The following is a 15,199-nucleotide window of genomic DNA, read 5'->3' as shown; positions in this document are numbered from 1 at the left end:
TCGAGAGGGCCTTCTTTAAAATAATAAGACGCGAAAAATTCGACGCGACGCCCGCTGACTTACATACATTAATACTCGTATGCAGCCAGGCTTTGGATCGCGAGAAATTCGATGGACGACATCGATCCGCGATCATTGGTTTTAAGGGCACGCGTGGAATTATGACCAGCCAAAGTTAGAACGCAAATACACCTGACCCGGTAGCACCACTGTTGGCGATGTGCCAAGCGAGGGTGAACGCGGGGTCGGGTTAATTTTTAATTCACTCGCGAGAGAGGGACAATCCCGATGGACGAAATCGGTGGAGTTACCGGGATTTCCCGTGATTACTTTTACGGGCCGCACATTTGGCAGATTGTCAATAATTTCAATTGGTATCGGGTCGAATTTGTTGCACCGAGGGAGAGGCGAACGATCGTTCGCGATATTTTTTAATCCCATTTTAATTTGCGCCATCGCGCTGGTGAAATATCCGGTGAACCGTCGAACCGGTCGGGGGATACGAAATCTGGGCCCGTCGAATCGGGCCGCGGAAGGGCGGCGTAAACGTAAAGAAGCACTAAAAGGAACGGGCACTCACCGTGTACTATCAGACTGATGACGGCCTCCGGCATGCTGCGGCTGTTCACCAGGCATGTGTACTCGCCCGTGTCCTGCGCCGTCACCGGATGAAACTGCAGAGCGTAGTTCTTCAACGACAACGACACCCTGTTCCGATGGTTCCACACGATGGTGGTGTTGCTGCTGTACTCGAGCAACGGCATGCCGTCCACCCGCCATTCCAGCATCAGTATCAGTGAATTCTCCGTCACACCTGGACAATTCAGCGTCACGTTCTTCCCAGCCTCGACGACCATCTCTCCCACCGTGGAATCTGGAAAACAGAGATCGCACCGTCGTTACATACGTCACGTCCTGGCCGTTATCGCGCGAATAAAAAACCGACGCCGGATCGTATCCGCGTGGGCGCACCGGCGGAGATCGGCACGATCAGGCTGCGTCAGGGCCATTTCGCTCGGAGGCCAGATAAAACGTGTACCACGCGTTCCGCTCCGACCACCGACCTTTACGACCGCTCGCGGCCCTCCGATTTCGCCTTAACGTTCGACCGTTTCGCGACGACGACGACGACTACGACGACGTTTATCGATTGAAAGACACTGTTCTAATGGCCGGACCCCGGTGCCTTCGTACCCTGCCGTCAGCAGACTCGAAAATTTCCCTTTCCGAACAATTTGTTTCACGTTCGTTAGGGCACGGGAGCTGCGTAACCGGTTGACGCTCGAGCGGATTAAATGCAACGAGACGGATCAAATGCCAACGACTGCAGTCTCTCGAAGCGGGCACCGCTTCCGCTCCGTGTACCCCGCGTTACGATGCAATTCCGAGTCAAACTCCCTGGCAAAGAGTCCAATTAGTTCAGCTGCTCCTTGTTTTCAGATAGTTCTTCCGGGGCTGGCTACGTCCCGGGACGAAGAGCGCCCGTCCGATTTCGGGACAAACGGGATTTTAATTTACGAGCGAGGCTACTAGACGAGGGCTCTGGACGAGATCGGCACCGACCTCGGTTAATCGTCGATTACAGCGCGACTGGGAAATGGACTTTCCTCCCTGGACTACCACTTCTTTCACCCTCGTACGTCCAGCTTGAAATAGTCTGGTTAAATACCAGTTTACGTTCGAGCCTACAGGCATCTCGATCAGCTATCATAATAAACCGTCGATCCATTATGATATTCCATTCGGAGTTCCTGAATCGCTGATCTCTAGAATTCCAACGGGAAGCTGGTAATTAACGGAATTTGACCGGCGGCTTTCATATTTCGGAAGTTTGTAGACTACGCTCGTTATAATAAACGGACGGGAACTAATCTGCCCGTTATTGACATTCTTCCGTGTTCTCGTTACTTCTACGCGATGGGATTCACCAGCACCCCCGATATTCTCAACTATTTTTCTAACTCGAGACCATCGACTCGCCGCGATTTCGACCAGGCGGTTTATACACCGCGGATGGAAAAAAGGGGTCGGGACGAGCGGAGGGGAAACGGGGGGACGGTATCCGATTGACCGAGGCTGGCCGGGCGATTGGCTCGAGCGGGAAATCGCGTTCTCCAAAACCGAAGGGTCGTTGTGACGTGATTCACGAAGTGGCCCCATCTCCAATCTCTGATAAACTCGGCCGCGCGTGTGCGCTGCACCTGCATTCACATCGCGCGCACGTATTCATACGTGCATAAAGTGCAAGTTCATCCTTGTCGATTCTGTATTCCCACCCTCCTACCCTCTGTTTTTACCCTGTTTTTCCTCTACCTCTTAGTCCCTCTCAAACACACACACACACACACACGCGTTCTCTCAGTATATCCACGACATATATCGGTTCGTCGTTCCTACGGGCAACCATCCTCTCTCGCCCCTTGCCAGGCATCCGTTCGATTCTCTTTATCAACGGCGCGGGGCGAACCGATTTTCGCCAGCGCAGCGTCGATCAGGCCGCCGTCCACGGTTCTGCGGCGTTCAACTTTGATCATCCGACATTCTGCATCGATTCCGTAGTCCTGGCCGGAAGTTACGATGGAAATTACCCCGAGACCCCGCCGTAATTTCATCGGCTGCATTATAACTTCGGTACACCCATCAGCTTCCTACTGCTTCTGCTTCTGCTAATCGTGAAACGACCGGAATCGACCGTTCACGTATTTCGAACAGCGATATTCAATTCCGCGCCCGAGACCCGTGGTAGTTCCGTGGGATTTGATGGAAACTGTGGCGAAGAAAATTCCATTGTACCGGGACCGAGTGGAAAGCAACGCCATCGGTTTCGCGCGATGAAAGACGAAAATAACGGGGGACTCCTTTCCATCGATGCGTCGAGAGCAACGGAAACTTTCCTAGGCGTGATACAAGGTTGTCGAGTTCGAAGGATCGATTAATATTCTTATTCGATTTCGCTACCACACGGATCGATTCCCATTCAAACTCGATGCGATGCATCTACACCTTCCCCACGTTGAAATCAGTCTCTTCTGCGCACTTTACACGAACATCGAAGGCTATTCAGCGTTCGTGGGGTGGGACAGCGTCGAGTTTGGGTTTAAACGCGTTCGTTCGCCGCCCATTTGCAGCGGGCTTCCTCCTTCCGGCATCCACGGGCATTCCGTTGAACCGCGTCGAGGGGCAGCTCGGTGTACGTGCATCGGAAAAATGATCTCGGCTCGCGCAGCCAGCAGCTGCCCTACCTGGACCAGAGAGGAAAAGGGATGAAGTAGTGCGCGCGCCCCGCGATAAGGATATTGCCGGTGCTCGTAAAAACCGCGCTGGAATTGAAGCCAGCGAGAGGTATTCCATGTATTACGACCGATTCGTCGCGAAACGCGCTCCGGGAAGATGAAAACACGAGATCGACGCTTTTTGTTTCGTTCGACATTCCGCGAGATAGGTGACTGTTCCAAAGGGAATTGTTGCCCGATCGTCTGGGAAACTTGGCTATTCCGTTTAGCATACCGATGCTTCAGGTATCGGGGACAAGCCATTGTCCTGCTGCATTTCTTTGTCACTGTAATTTTGCATCTTCGTATTATTAGACCGTGAATGTTTACGAAAATTTGTATTTTTATAAGAAGACTCGTTTCGTTCAACTATCAGAACGCGCACTTCACTGTGGATACTCTCCATATCTTTGCATATCGTGTACGCTCTGTACCTTTTGCGATTAACTCGAGAAGTAACGATCGACCAGCCATTTTTATCGCTGATGAACAAATAGAGTTCCGTCTGGAGGAGATTAGGAACAGCCCGCAACGCGTTATGGGTAAAATCATCGCGGCTACGGCTTCTTTTTCGGCGTAAATCGTGAAATGCGCGAGGGTCGCGAGAAGGGACTCGCGATCCGCGAAAATCCGAGGGAAAGCGGCAACTCCCGTCTCGAAAGTGGAGGCTGGCGCGTTTTCTTGTTTACCCCGAGCTAAATTACGGCGCGCACCGGTAGAGATTTCCTCTGGCGGGCGTGCGCGCGTCTACCAGCGAGAGGTGAAACGTCTGAAATTCAACCGGTCCTGGCATAACCTTCCCTTAACCCGTGAGCACGATTCAAACGGGTGGAGGCGAGTTCGAGCAGCGCGGCACAAAGAAATATATTAAACGATCCGAGGCGGATCGAGACTGCGCCCCTATTATCAAGAGAGTCGAGTATCTTATTCCGGGAGATATACTCTGGCCGTGGAAACGGAGATTCCGCGAGAGGTAAGGGTAGGGTGGATCCAGCCGGGGCGAGGCAGGAGCATAAACAAGCTGTGCACAGCTTCCTTCGAAGGATCGCGTGGTTCGAGGCTAAGGGTGAACGTAGGGTGGTGTAGCGGAAACTTTCCGTCAGCCCCCGCGCTCGTGTACTTCGCGAGCCGCGGAAGGCCATTTCGCGCGAGTTAACATAATGTAAAAAGTTTGTCCGTCGGCGGTTGATAACGCGCGGCAGCCACCGTTGTCGTCGGCTGTAGGCTGCCACCGAACAGAGAAACACAGCCCTCTGACCGCGTGATCCTCGATCGTTCGACGCGCGGAATGGGATTCCGCACGCGATCCCGTGGCCGCGTCGTAGAAGCGCGAAACGCTTTATGAACTCGGGTCGTACGTTAACGCGACTCGTTACTCTTTGAACCGACGGCCGGAAGTGGGCTGTAAAGCATCCGCGCGCGGCGGCGACGCCGCGCTATTAAGCGACAACCCCTCCGCTCGATGGCGCGCCGGAGAGGACGAAAGAAATTCGCCGCACCGCTCGACGGCCGGGGTAGCGTCTGGTTCGCGGTATTCATCGACCAAAGCGGCCATCTTTTAGTTCCGAACTAGCCTCGTTAAAAAGTTCCGCGCGATTTTCGCGTGATAACGATGGGAAATTGGAAAGGTTCAACAAGTTTTTAGCGTCCGATCGTAAAGAGGTGTCTCAGGCGAAACAGAGGAAACGAGCCGTGAACTGGGCGAGCCTGTCGAAATCAGCTTCGCGAGTCGCGTGATATTAACGGCGGAAGCTTAGAGCCACGGATGGAACGGAAGAGCAACAACGACCGGTGTCGGTGTTTCAGTTTGGACAGTGAAGCGCGCCGTTATCTTGACTTCCGCTTTCGAAGCAGGATGTGACAGGAGGACGAGGAATCGCGACGCATCAGATCGGTTCCGCTGGATGGAAAAGTTCGATGAAACCGTTCGAATCGTCGCTTCGTCGCGATTCATTCCGAATAATTAGACCGCTTTTGTAAAACGCCGGCGGTCTCACCGCCGCCCTCTGACCGCCGTTAATTCGCATAATCTCGCTGGGATACGGTATTATGCAAATGCGCGGCAAGGAAACGTCACAGGCCCTTAACAAGGTGGCTGGTTTAATTGAATGGTCGGGACCGACATTTTTAGGCCACGGGTCGCAGGGTCGGATTGAAATTTCAACGTGGCGGGTGTCGGGTTGCAGGTGGCGGCGTCGTGGCGACCATAGAATCTCGAGTAGACGGCGTAATTAAACGCAATTAAAACTGTTATTTCAAAGATACAGCGTTACCACGGCGTAATCCTTCGCGTGGCTGCGAGCACGCCGAGCGAAATTACGTCCTCGATGCATAATATTCTCGATAGAAAAAAGGAGGAGAAAAAAAGAACGGGGAGGAAAAAGAGAACCCCGAGGACCGTACTATTTCTCGCGTTCCCCGACTAACGAACCGACGGGTGAGGGCATTCCGGGCGCGATTTCTTCGTCGTTTTTCGTTCACGGACCACGGCATTCTATTCCCAGACAGGATATAGATCACGGTATTTAACTGACTTCCCGGGTAAATGCAAATAAATAGAAAAGTACGGCGCCGTGGAGGTACCGAGGGTAGACTGGCCGGGAGATCAAGCGAGGAACGGAAAACAACGAAAAAGAGGCAACAGAGCGGAGAACCGGCGTGGCGCGGCGCGGGAAGAGCTACCCGGCGAAGAGGAGAACCGGCAGCTTCGTGTTTCCTTTCACGCTGTCGTTACGATTAATCCGGTTCCCCCGTAATTACATCGACGAACGCGGCTACGGGAAACGTGGCCCCGACATCGAACTTTGTCGTCCGCTCGCTCGGTTTCAGCCGGGATCCTGCACACGCCGGAAGATCGTTCCAACTTGCGACGGATTGGCCACCGTACTCGACCGAACCTGTACAGCAACCCTCTCTGAAGCGCGCGCAACCCTCCCCCGTCCCGGTCTCTCTATCTTTTCGACTTACTTTCCGAGCATCCTGCAGACGGCGAAATTTCTCACGAATTAACTGCCCCGTCACTGTAGAGTTTCGCGACACTTTCGCACCGTACCTCGGGTCTTAACTCCTACCGCGTAAGCGGAACTTAGCCCCGACCGAGAACGAGTCCATCCTCATCTAGAAATTGAATTTCATCCTTTCGCCCCACCACCAACGACGGCCACCGCCGCCGCTGCCGCCTCTGTGAGCCCGTCCGACTTGCCGGCATAAATTAATTTACGCAAATCTTCTGCGGGCATGAATTTTTCCAGCACTAATTTCCCCAGAAGCCAGCACGCTCCGCGGGATACAGTAGCGCGACCGTGGAAACCCGTTACCACGGCAGGTAATTACCTTCCTACCTTCGTTCCGCGCTCTACCTTTTTGTCTCATAACCAACCAACTATCTTAATTGCTTTCGCTTTTCTGCCTCTGGATACGCTTCTACGCCCTTCGAATTTCACCTCGTTTCGCCTCGCGCCGCCATACCACCCCCGTCATCCCCCGTCCCGTTTAAAACTCCCAAGCCCGGACCTTTTTTCGAACGTCTTCGCAGACCCTCTTCCTCCACCTTCGTCCCGAGCGACGTCTCCGCCGCGATTTACCGCCACCCCGTGCCACTGTTCGCCGGCGATAATGCCGGATCGCTCGTGCGGCGCGGCTGCGTGACAATCCGCTCGAGGGAATTTCGAACGGAACCAACCGTTCCGCCAATTTTCACGCTGTTAGCCGGCAACCGCGCCGACCCAGCGCCTCGTTATTCCGGTTAGAAAAATCCGTTCAATGGAACACTCGCGCGGAATAGGGTTAACAAACTCGATAATTCTACCGCGTCCGTGTTTCTTATTGAAAACGAGATCGCGGTAATGCACTTTTTAAAATTGAGACCTCAGAGAATGCGAAAGGCTGGCATTGTGTCCGATCGCTTTGTCTCGTGAATCGCCGGATAAAGAACTTTCTTCGCGTTTCGCGCGCACGATCTTCTAACTCTCTGTGATTCTTATGCGTGGAGTACAATAAAAATATGAAAATGTTTTGGGTATGGATTCCTAGCTATTAGTAACCATCGAGGAAACTCGCAGAACAGCGAACATCTAGCGTTACGACCTCGCGTAGCACGTCATTACGTAAACGAACGCCACCCCGTGGTAGGTAGGGGATGCACGCGTTCACTCCACGGCGGAAACAACGCGAAACGAGCAAGATTTTTCGTAACCCTCTTTCAGCTGACGCGGAGTCGTTGCGGCTGCCTAAAGCGATCTCGTGGCTCCAACCGAGCGTGCCACGTCCGTGGCGCACGCCAGTTTCCAGAATGTCATTATTTCGACGAAAGCAAGATTGTTACCAGCGACTCGACGACCGCCTCGACTTCGTCGCGTCCAAGTGTTTACTCGAAACTCACCGACGAGCGTCTCTTTTTTTTCCAAAGGGGCGATTTTTCCTCGATTCCCTTACGGTGGCTGGAATTCGTTAAAAATTGTCGCCAGCACCGTGCGGCCGTGATACTTCGCGGAAGAAACTGAAGGAGTGTATTTTTTCATCCCCGTCCGGCACACGCGACCGCGTTCTCTCGTCATTTGCGCCGCTGTGTACGTGCCTCGGTATCTCTCAGTGGCACGACCGCGAAATTGGACAGGCCCTATCGCCATCCCTCTCTGCCCATCCACTGTTTCCACCCTCGAATTTGCCCGGCGTTTGCTTCATCCCTCTGGTAATTTATCGTTTACTATTTACTAGAACCCTGCGGGTCGTAAAATCGATCGGACGGGACTCAACGTCCTATCTGTATTTTTCGTAATTAAAAATTACGATTCCGCTACGCCAGCGTGAACGATCGATCGGTAATCGGAGGATTGACTCGTCGAACAGCTCGATATCGAGCCACCGTTCACAGGGCAGCGGGGTTACCGCGCGGACAGCCACGAGGCTTCTTAGATCTATGAGCGATTTCCGAGTCGCTCGTGCCGGCAATACGTAAACTTCTCTTCCGTTTAATTGGCCGCTCGGTCAGGCTACCTCGTTAATTACCTCCCATTTAATTAGCGTTTACCCTCCTCGAGACTGGCAGGGCAGCGCGCGCGGTGTAAATCACCGTGACTTTGGATGCGCCAGCGATTCGATACGCTTCCGTTCACTGTTTCACGAATCGGACGGGAGGTTTTCGCGCGGCCAGTCGATTAGTATGTTCCATTCGGTTTGATGGGCGCCACGCGTGTCCCTGCTCGTCCGGGGACTATTTTATATACGGGGAACTGTTTACGGGACCTCATTTAACCGCCTCCGTTTCCCGCGTCATTCTTTCTCCACCCCTCCGTTCGAGCTTCCCTTTGATGTCGAACGTGTGCGAGTCGTGCACGGGTCACGGGACAATTTTGTTTGCGGAGCTTTCTTTTATGATACCAACCGTTTACTGTCGTTACGGCGAACGTTCTAAATTTTTAAATGCCCCGCTGCTGAGGAAGAAAATATCGTAGAAATAGAGGGAACTGCGAACGATGCGACAATATCCAACGGAGTCGGAGATGAAGGTAGACGAAATTTGTTTGAAACTTTGCGATCTCTTTCCCTGCGATAAATCCAGAGGGGGAGACTGTTAAGGGAGTGGTCAACGGAATGGATCGAACATTAAGAAATCGAATTCCACCGGCGTTGTCGCGTCTAGACGGATCGAGGATGGCTCGGAACATTTTTCCATCGGGCAAGGTCCACTCGATTCCCGTTGAAAAACGAAACTGGCATTGTGTGGCTGGTGAGATTCCAATAGTCGACGCTTCCGTTAATGGATCATTCGGTCGTGGCAAAACAAGTGGCACCGGCTCTCTTCGGTTCGTACAAATGGAGGTTGCCTCGAACGAGGCGATGCCTTCGTGTCCGACCATCTTTCCTGGGATCCGTCTCGGGAACCCGGCACGCAGCTTTCGCCGAGCAATTTTACACGGAATCGTTCGTCTGACTTACGAAACGACCGCATGAATCACGTTCGTAAGCAGCCAAGGGCTCGCTTATTTCGTTCTCCTCTACCTTTATACGTCGTTACGAAACGTGCCGCCGCGTTTTTCCAATTTCCGTTTTACTTTCATAAGGTGAATCGATCATCGCGCGTCCCAATTATATCTCTCGCCTCTCGTATCGGAAATTTGAAATTACATACGCCCCGTTTACCTCACGTTTTTTCGCTCCATCCGCATCGAGGGTTTACATAATCGTAACGCTTTTCCAAGTACTAATTATTAGCCCTAATAAATTCAATAATCAGCAGTTTTACAAATTCATTAAATACCCGTAAACATTCGAGGATCGTCGATCGCATGACCGAGCAAAAATTCCATCCCTCGAATTTCCATATCAATTACCAGTCCGTTTAAACTTCGTGGACGATATCAATTTTTTCAGTGTATCCATCAAAACATCCAATTACAAGCCCGCCCCTCCGATCGACTGTTCGCCGGTTAATTTTCACGTTGATCGAGGGGAAAAACAGTAGGACGGTGCGGAGGAACGACTCGATATAGGATGAAAAATCTGATCGTCGCGTGTTACGTACGTTGACCAATATAAATCGAATCCGGTCTAAACTGCGATAATTATGGTTCGCGTGCTTCGGCCTGTGTACACGTCGCTCTGTCCCATTTGGCCAATTTGCTCATGCATAAACAGGGACGATTGTAATTATGGAACGTTTCAGCGTGCAACTCCATATGTCAACAGTCTTGACGATCATTGTTCCGTGACACGCGGCGGTAAAAGCAGAGAAAAGGAACAGAGGGAGCGTCTCGTTTCTCGTCGATCGCGTCGGAACGGATCGAGAGACGCGTCGTTTGTCGAGAATTTCCATCGCCTCTAATTACGCTTTCGAGCGTCCAACGATTGTTCAAATTCCTCTCGGAATCGCTGGAAAAAGAAAAAGCTACACACCAGCTCCAGCAGCGCGTAGTTTCTCTACTCTTTCCTGTTCTCGATGCGCGGTCATGTTTAATGGATTTACTCGCGATATTCGAGGCAACGGGACTTAGCGTACGGCTCGTGCAAGTCGCGCCATCGCCTAAAAGTTAGCTAGAAGAGAATTCTGGCTGGGGGATTATTTTGTAGTTTCCATTAGATTAGTCTTTGCTTAAGCTATATTATCTACGTGTGTACGGGGCTTAAGGATAGCGGCTGTTCATAGAAAAAGGGGAAGAGAGAGAGCTTTGCGCTTCTGAACGCGGACCCACTTTAATTATTTCAATGGGATAGTTTAAACGGGAGAGTGTTCTCAGGGAAATTCAAGCCCCGATTCACGCGGCTTGTGATCGATTCCTGGTTGCCTAGTCGGCCGCGCGCATTAGGGTAAACATTTCAGGGTAAATAAAGACGATGCTCCGCGTCGCGTGTAAAGCGGCCTCGATACGGACCATGAATTAGGTAGACGCAGAGCCAACGAGACGAGAGCGTCGGTCAAGTGTTCGTTGGCCTTCGTGCATTTTTCATCGGGTCGACGAGAAACGCGCTGACGATGGTCCGGTCGTCCTCGTCGAGCGGTGTGAAAACAATTATCCGCTTTCCATCGTTCTCATCCGTTTCTAGAGGATTCCTCTTTGATACGTAACGCTAACGGCAGCACCCTCCGAGCGCAAACATCCATCCCGTATACGTTTCATTAACCATCCATCGTCCTCGTTTTTCTTTAATCATGAATCGAAATTAGCAGACGAGAAAAGAAGCTCGCTAAAAGAATTCCGTGGTACCCATCGAAGTTCGAGGCCAAACAATCGCCGGTCCCATCCAATGCAATTTCGCTCGAGCATCGCTTGACCAGCGGCCGCGAACACGCGAGCAACTCCACCCTCCCGCAGCGGTATCGGTCGCCCCGTCGCCACAAAATCTCATTTCGATCCGGCTTAGCCGACCGTTGATGGGGCACGGTAGGTACGAGGCGGAGAACGCGTATGGAGTTGCCGCGCGTAACACGCGCTCGAATAAGATCGTACGTAAATAGAGTCGGATTCAGAACTGTTAACTATAAACAGCGGCGAGGGGGATTAGAGCCGATCCGGATGGGAACACCGCAATAATACCGTCGCGCTCGACGCGGCAGAAGAACACGCGCGACGGAGGAAGAGGATCGCCTCGGGGGTTACGCGCTTAAATGGGACGTGGAATCGAAGGGGTTGGTAACTGGTGGGGGGTGTACGCGAGGCGGAAGGTGAATCAAAGCCCTGTTCGGATGGATGAACGTATGTAGCCGCGGTAACTCCGTTACATAAGTGATCGAGGTTAAACTTCGCCAAGGATTCGCAAACTTCTTCCCGGTTGCGCAGCTGACACACGGTGAACGGTTTCCCATCCGCGTATCGCTCGCGCACCGTTCCGCCCGACGTTGTCTGGCGAGCGTGATGGATCGGGAGGCGCGTCGCGTCGCGTCGCGTCGCGTCGGAGACAAAGATCGATACCGTGTCGATAACACGCCGCCGGATGATACGCGTCGACTGGGAGAATTAACGGTTTTAATGGGGCGAAGGGGTTGGTCGGACCGCTCGAATTTTCCGCGCCAGGGCCTAACTTCGTGTTGCACGCCCGGATAGATCCGGATGAGATTGGACGAGTACCGTTCGCTGCGCCTTTGTGTTCGTCCCGGTGGATGTAGACACAGAGACAGAGGAGGATTCGTTCGTGAATTAGACAGCGTAATTGCTTGCTTAAATCGCACGCTATAGGGAAGGAATTGTTGTTGCAGTAATTACAGATAGCAGTGTCGAATGGGGCGGTGTTTGGAATATGTGCGCCTCAGACGGTTGACGCGCAATGTTGTTGCGATTACGTGACTTGTCTTCGCGGAACAATTTGCCCCGCGCGTCTATGACGTTTCGCGCACTCGAATGCCAGCGCGAGAAGAGGTACGGTCTTTAACCAGGGCACGCGCATCGGTTACTTTCGAAATTTGTTCGTCGCGGGCCCGCAGACGTCCTCGCGACGATTAAACATCGATTAGCCAAGCGTCGCGCGGGTATTAATGAAAGGAAACGTGCCCTCTGAGACTGGAGCGGATACAATTTACGAATTTATCGATACCATTAATTCGTGGTTGGTGGCGGCCGCTTCTGAAGTCAAATTTCCGTGCCTAGTCGCCGGTCTCTCGCTTATCGATGGGAAAATTAACCCTGGAATTGTAGCGCGACCCCGGTTTCCCGCCGCTGGTATCGCTTACCGAGCAATTACGCCGTATCGATCGATATCGATCGATTCCCGTCGGAAAAATACGACGCGGCGCAACAGCCACGCGGTGGGGTCGCGAATAAACGCGCGGACGTGCATCGAGCAACGGGGTTGGAAAGTAGGGGTAGGGAGGGAGGATGAAATAATTCAAGAAACGTTGTCGAAACGCGCTTAAATGTTATTTGCGATCCTATTGCCGGCCGCGTTCCATTCGGTTACCGGGATTTATTGAATTATTAAGTTCGCGCGATTTCATTGAATTCGTCGCGATTTATGAACAAGCATCGGCGAACGGCGCGCCCCGTTACTGTCGCATCTGTGTAACCGATTAAAAACACGGATCTCTAAATGGGACAGGCTCCCCTGTCCGTGTCTATTTAATAAACTCTTTCGATACAAGCGGCGCGTGTCATGTTTTTTGTAATTAAAAAACATGCGGAGACGATTACAGCGGAACTCAATTTGTTCGCGGAAAATTTTCCAACGAGCTCTCGATTGTAACTGTCGGGCATCGGTTTTGGTGCGAAAAATCATAAGCCGTTAGGAAAGCCGGCGAATTTCCGCCGCGCCGCGAATGAAGCGCCGAAAGGATTAATCTCTGCGAGCGCAGCCAGGAACAAACGAAACAAATGACACCGTTAATTGGTCTCACCCTCGGCGAATGTTGATAAATTACGAATTAACAGAAGGCTCGGATAAAGTCCGTTGAATTCGCGCTCGGCGTTCGTCGCTTGGAATGCCTTTGTGCCGCGCGTAAATGGCGCGCCGCGGTATCCGGGCTTGTTTGCAGAGAGCTGTGCACGAGCCACCGGTTCGTGCCGTGCCACTGTAATTAAAACGAACAATAAACCCGACAGCTTCAGTAGCGAAGTTTTAAGAGTGGCCTCCTCGTTCGTTTCTTGGAACGCGCGCCGGGCTACGCGCCTATTTATCACCAGCGAAAAGGATACGACAGTGGCCTCGTCCAACGACGAAGACGACGGGCACACGGTGTTACTTGTACGCGGTGATCACGCGGGGGGACAAAAGTGATGGGAGAGTTCTCCTCGCCATTGTGCTGACACTCGAGCTCTTTGACGTTTGCCTCGAGCACACCGGATGCCGGACAAATTCTAATTCGGTTGGGTCGAATTAATCAAATTACCACGTCTCCATCTCGCTCTCGTTGCCTCCGCTCGGCCCCTTCCTCTGCCAGCCGACTTCTCCAGTTGCAGTTCCGATCTCCATCGAACGCGCCTCATCTTGGAATAACCGAGGACGTTCCTCGAGAGGTGGCGATTGACTCAGCCGGTTAAGGGTCCCCGGGTAAATACGAATAATTCAATTTCTACGTTCAGCGCCGCGGGGTCAACAGAATTTCGGGCACGCCATTGTGGCTTCCTAATTCCGTTCGCCTTAAAACATACAAACGGGTGCCCGACCGCCTCGTGCTACGCGACCGCCACTTAAACGTGTTCTTCACCGTCCACGATTCATCCCCGGTCACGTATTCTTAATTGTCTTGTCCCACGACCACGCCACGTTCCGCGCACCTACCTCGCACTCCCGTTCACGATTTACCGTCTGAATCGTTCGCAAACTGATTAACACCGAATGTCCCGAATTGCGAGTAAACTACAAAGAGGAACGTAATGTAATTCACGGCATCGATACGTGGCTCTTTCTCTTTCAGATCGAAGAGATTGTAGAACATTTTTTTTATCGCCACGAAATGCTCCGCTCGGTACAGAATCGGTGTGTTATCGATTCTTGAATCGGACGACTTTCCGTTCCATTTAAAGATACCAGAGCCAGGATTCGACGCGATTAACTATTATTAGATCGCAATTAGCACGACGAAGTAGGCCTCGGGGTTGGAAAATCTTGATACAGGCCCATTCCGTTAATGCCGTAGAATCCGTAACGGTGCATAGCTGCATGCACCGTTCGCTCGAATGCTTATTAGCACGCGAAATGCTTCGCTCTCGAAATCCGCGGATGTAGGCCGGCTCCCCAGCCCTCCTGTTCGACGTTTCGTTATTTCGTTACGTGCGCCCGTCCTCCGCATCGCTGGCTCTCCCCGCATTGTTGCACCGCCGACGAATATTCGTCCCGTTTCCCATCCGACGTTCTCCCGAAAAACAGCTATCAAGATTAATTGATCATTAGCTGGCTTTGCGCGACGTCGCCAGGCACCCTTTCCCCCTGTTTTTCGAAAAGAAGGAACAAAAGAACATAATGGATAACCCGTGTTACGCTGCCTTCTCGCGACACCGTCACTGTTTAGCGTTCGCCATTGATACGCGGTGAAAAATGACTTTCTTAGAGTTCACCCCCCCGTCCGCGTGGCGTTCGTCGAGTGATATCGAAACGGACGAATAAGCTGTAAATCGCGACAAAGCCGATTTCGCCGGCCCAGGGCGATTTTCTATGAATGTTCACGTTTATTGGCGGATCCGAGGTGTCGCGAGTTGAACGATGGCGCCCCTAATGCTATGTCGTAGGTCGAAGCCGAAACGTGAACCGTTATATCGCTTTTAAATCCGTTAATGCGGGCTCAGGGGGAGCAATTTGCATAGGTTTCACGGTAACGTACACGAACGCGGGGCCAGGACTATCATTGCTACTACCTGGATCCGTATTCTGCTAATCCCTTGGACTTTGCCCCGTGACGCTCGCACCGGAAAGCGGCACCGACTCGGCGCGATGGCGCTTCCGCGCGCGAAGAAAGAATTACGTTTAAATATAGTCCCCTGACGGCGAGCGTTCCATTCTTC

The 15,199-nt window shown here is 52.3% G+C and overlaps 1 protein-coding gene across 6 annotated transcripts in view; it reads right to left on the bottom strand.

The window, feature by feature from the left end:
• Positions 1–15,199, bottom strand: part of LOC143428844 (putative receptor-type tyrosine-protein phosphatase mosPTP-1) — a 293,117-nt gene that overhangs the window by 184,033 nt on the left and 93,885 nt on the right. For all 6 annotated transcript variants that reach the window (XR_013102478.1, XM_076904021.1, XM_076904023.1 and 3 more), the window contains exon 2: positions 581–874. Coding sequence is in view for 5 of the 6 variants with exons in the window: in XM_076904021.1 (XP_076760136.1) it covers positions 581–874 (294 nt within the window). In the remaining variant the exon portion in view is untranslated. The remainder of the gene's footprint in view (positions 1–580; positions 875–15,199) is intronic.

The sequence above is a fragment of the Xylocopa sonorina genome, chromosome 11 (genome assembly GCF_050948175.1).
Source record: "Xylocopa sonorina isolate GNS202 chromosome 11, iyXylSono1_principal, whole genome shotgun sequence".
Classification (NCBI taxonomy): domain Eukaryota; kingdom Metazoa; phylum Arthropoda; class Insecta; order Hymenoptera; family Apidae; genus Xylocopa; species Xylocopa sonorina.
The sequence above is the reverse complement of the archived record's forward strand: the minus strand, read 5'-3'. Positions and strand labels throughout refer to the sequence as shown.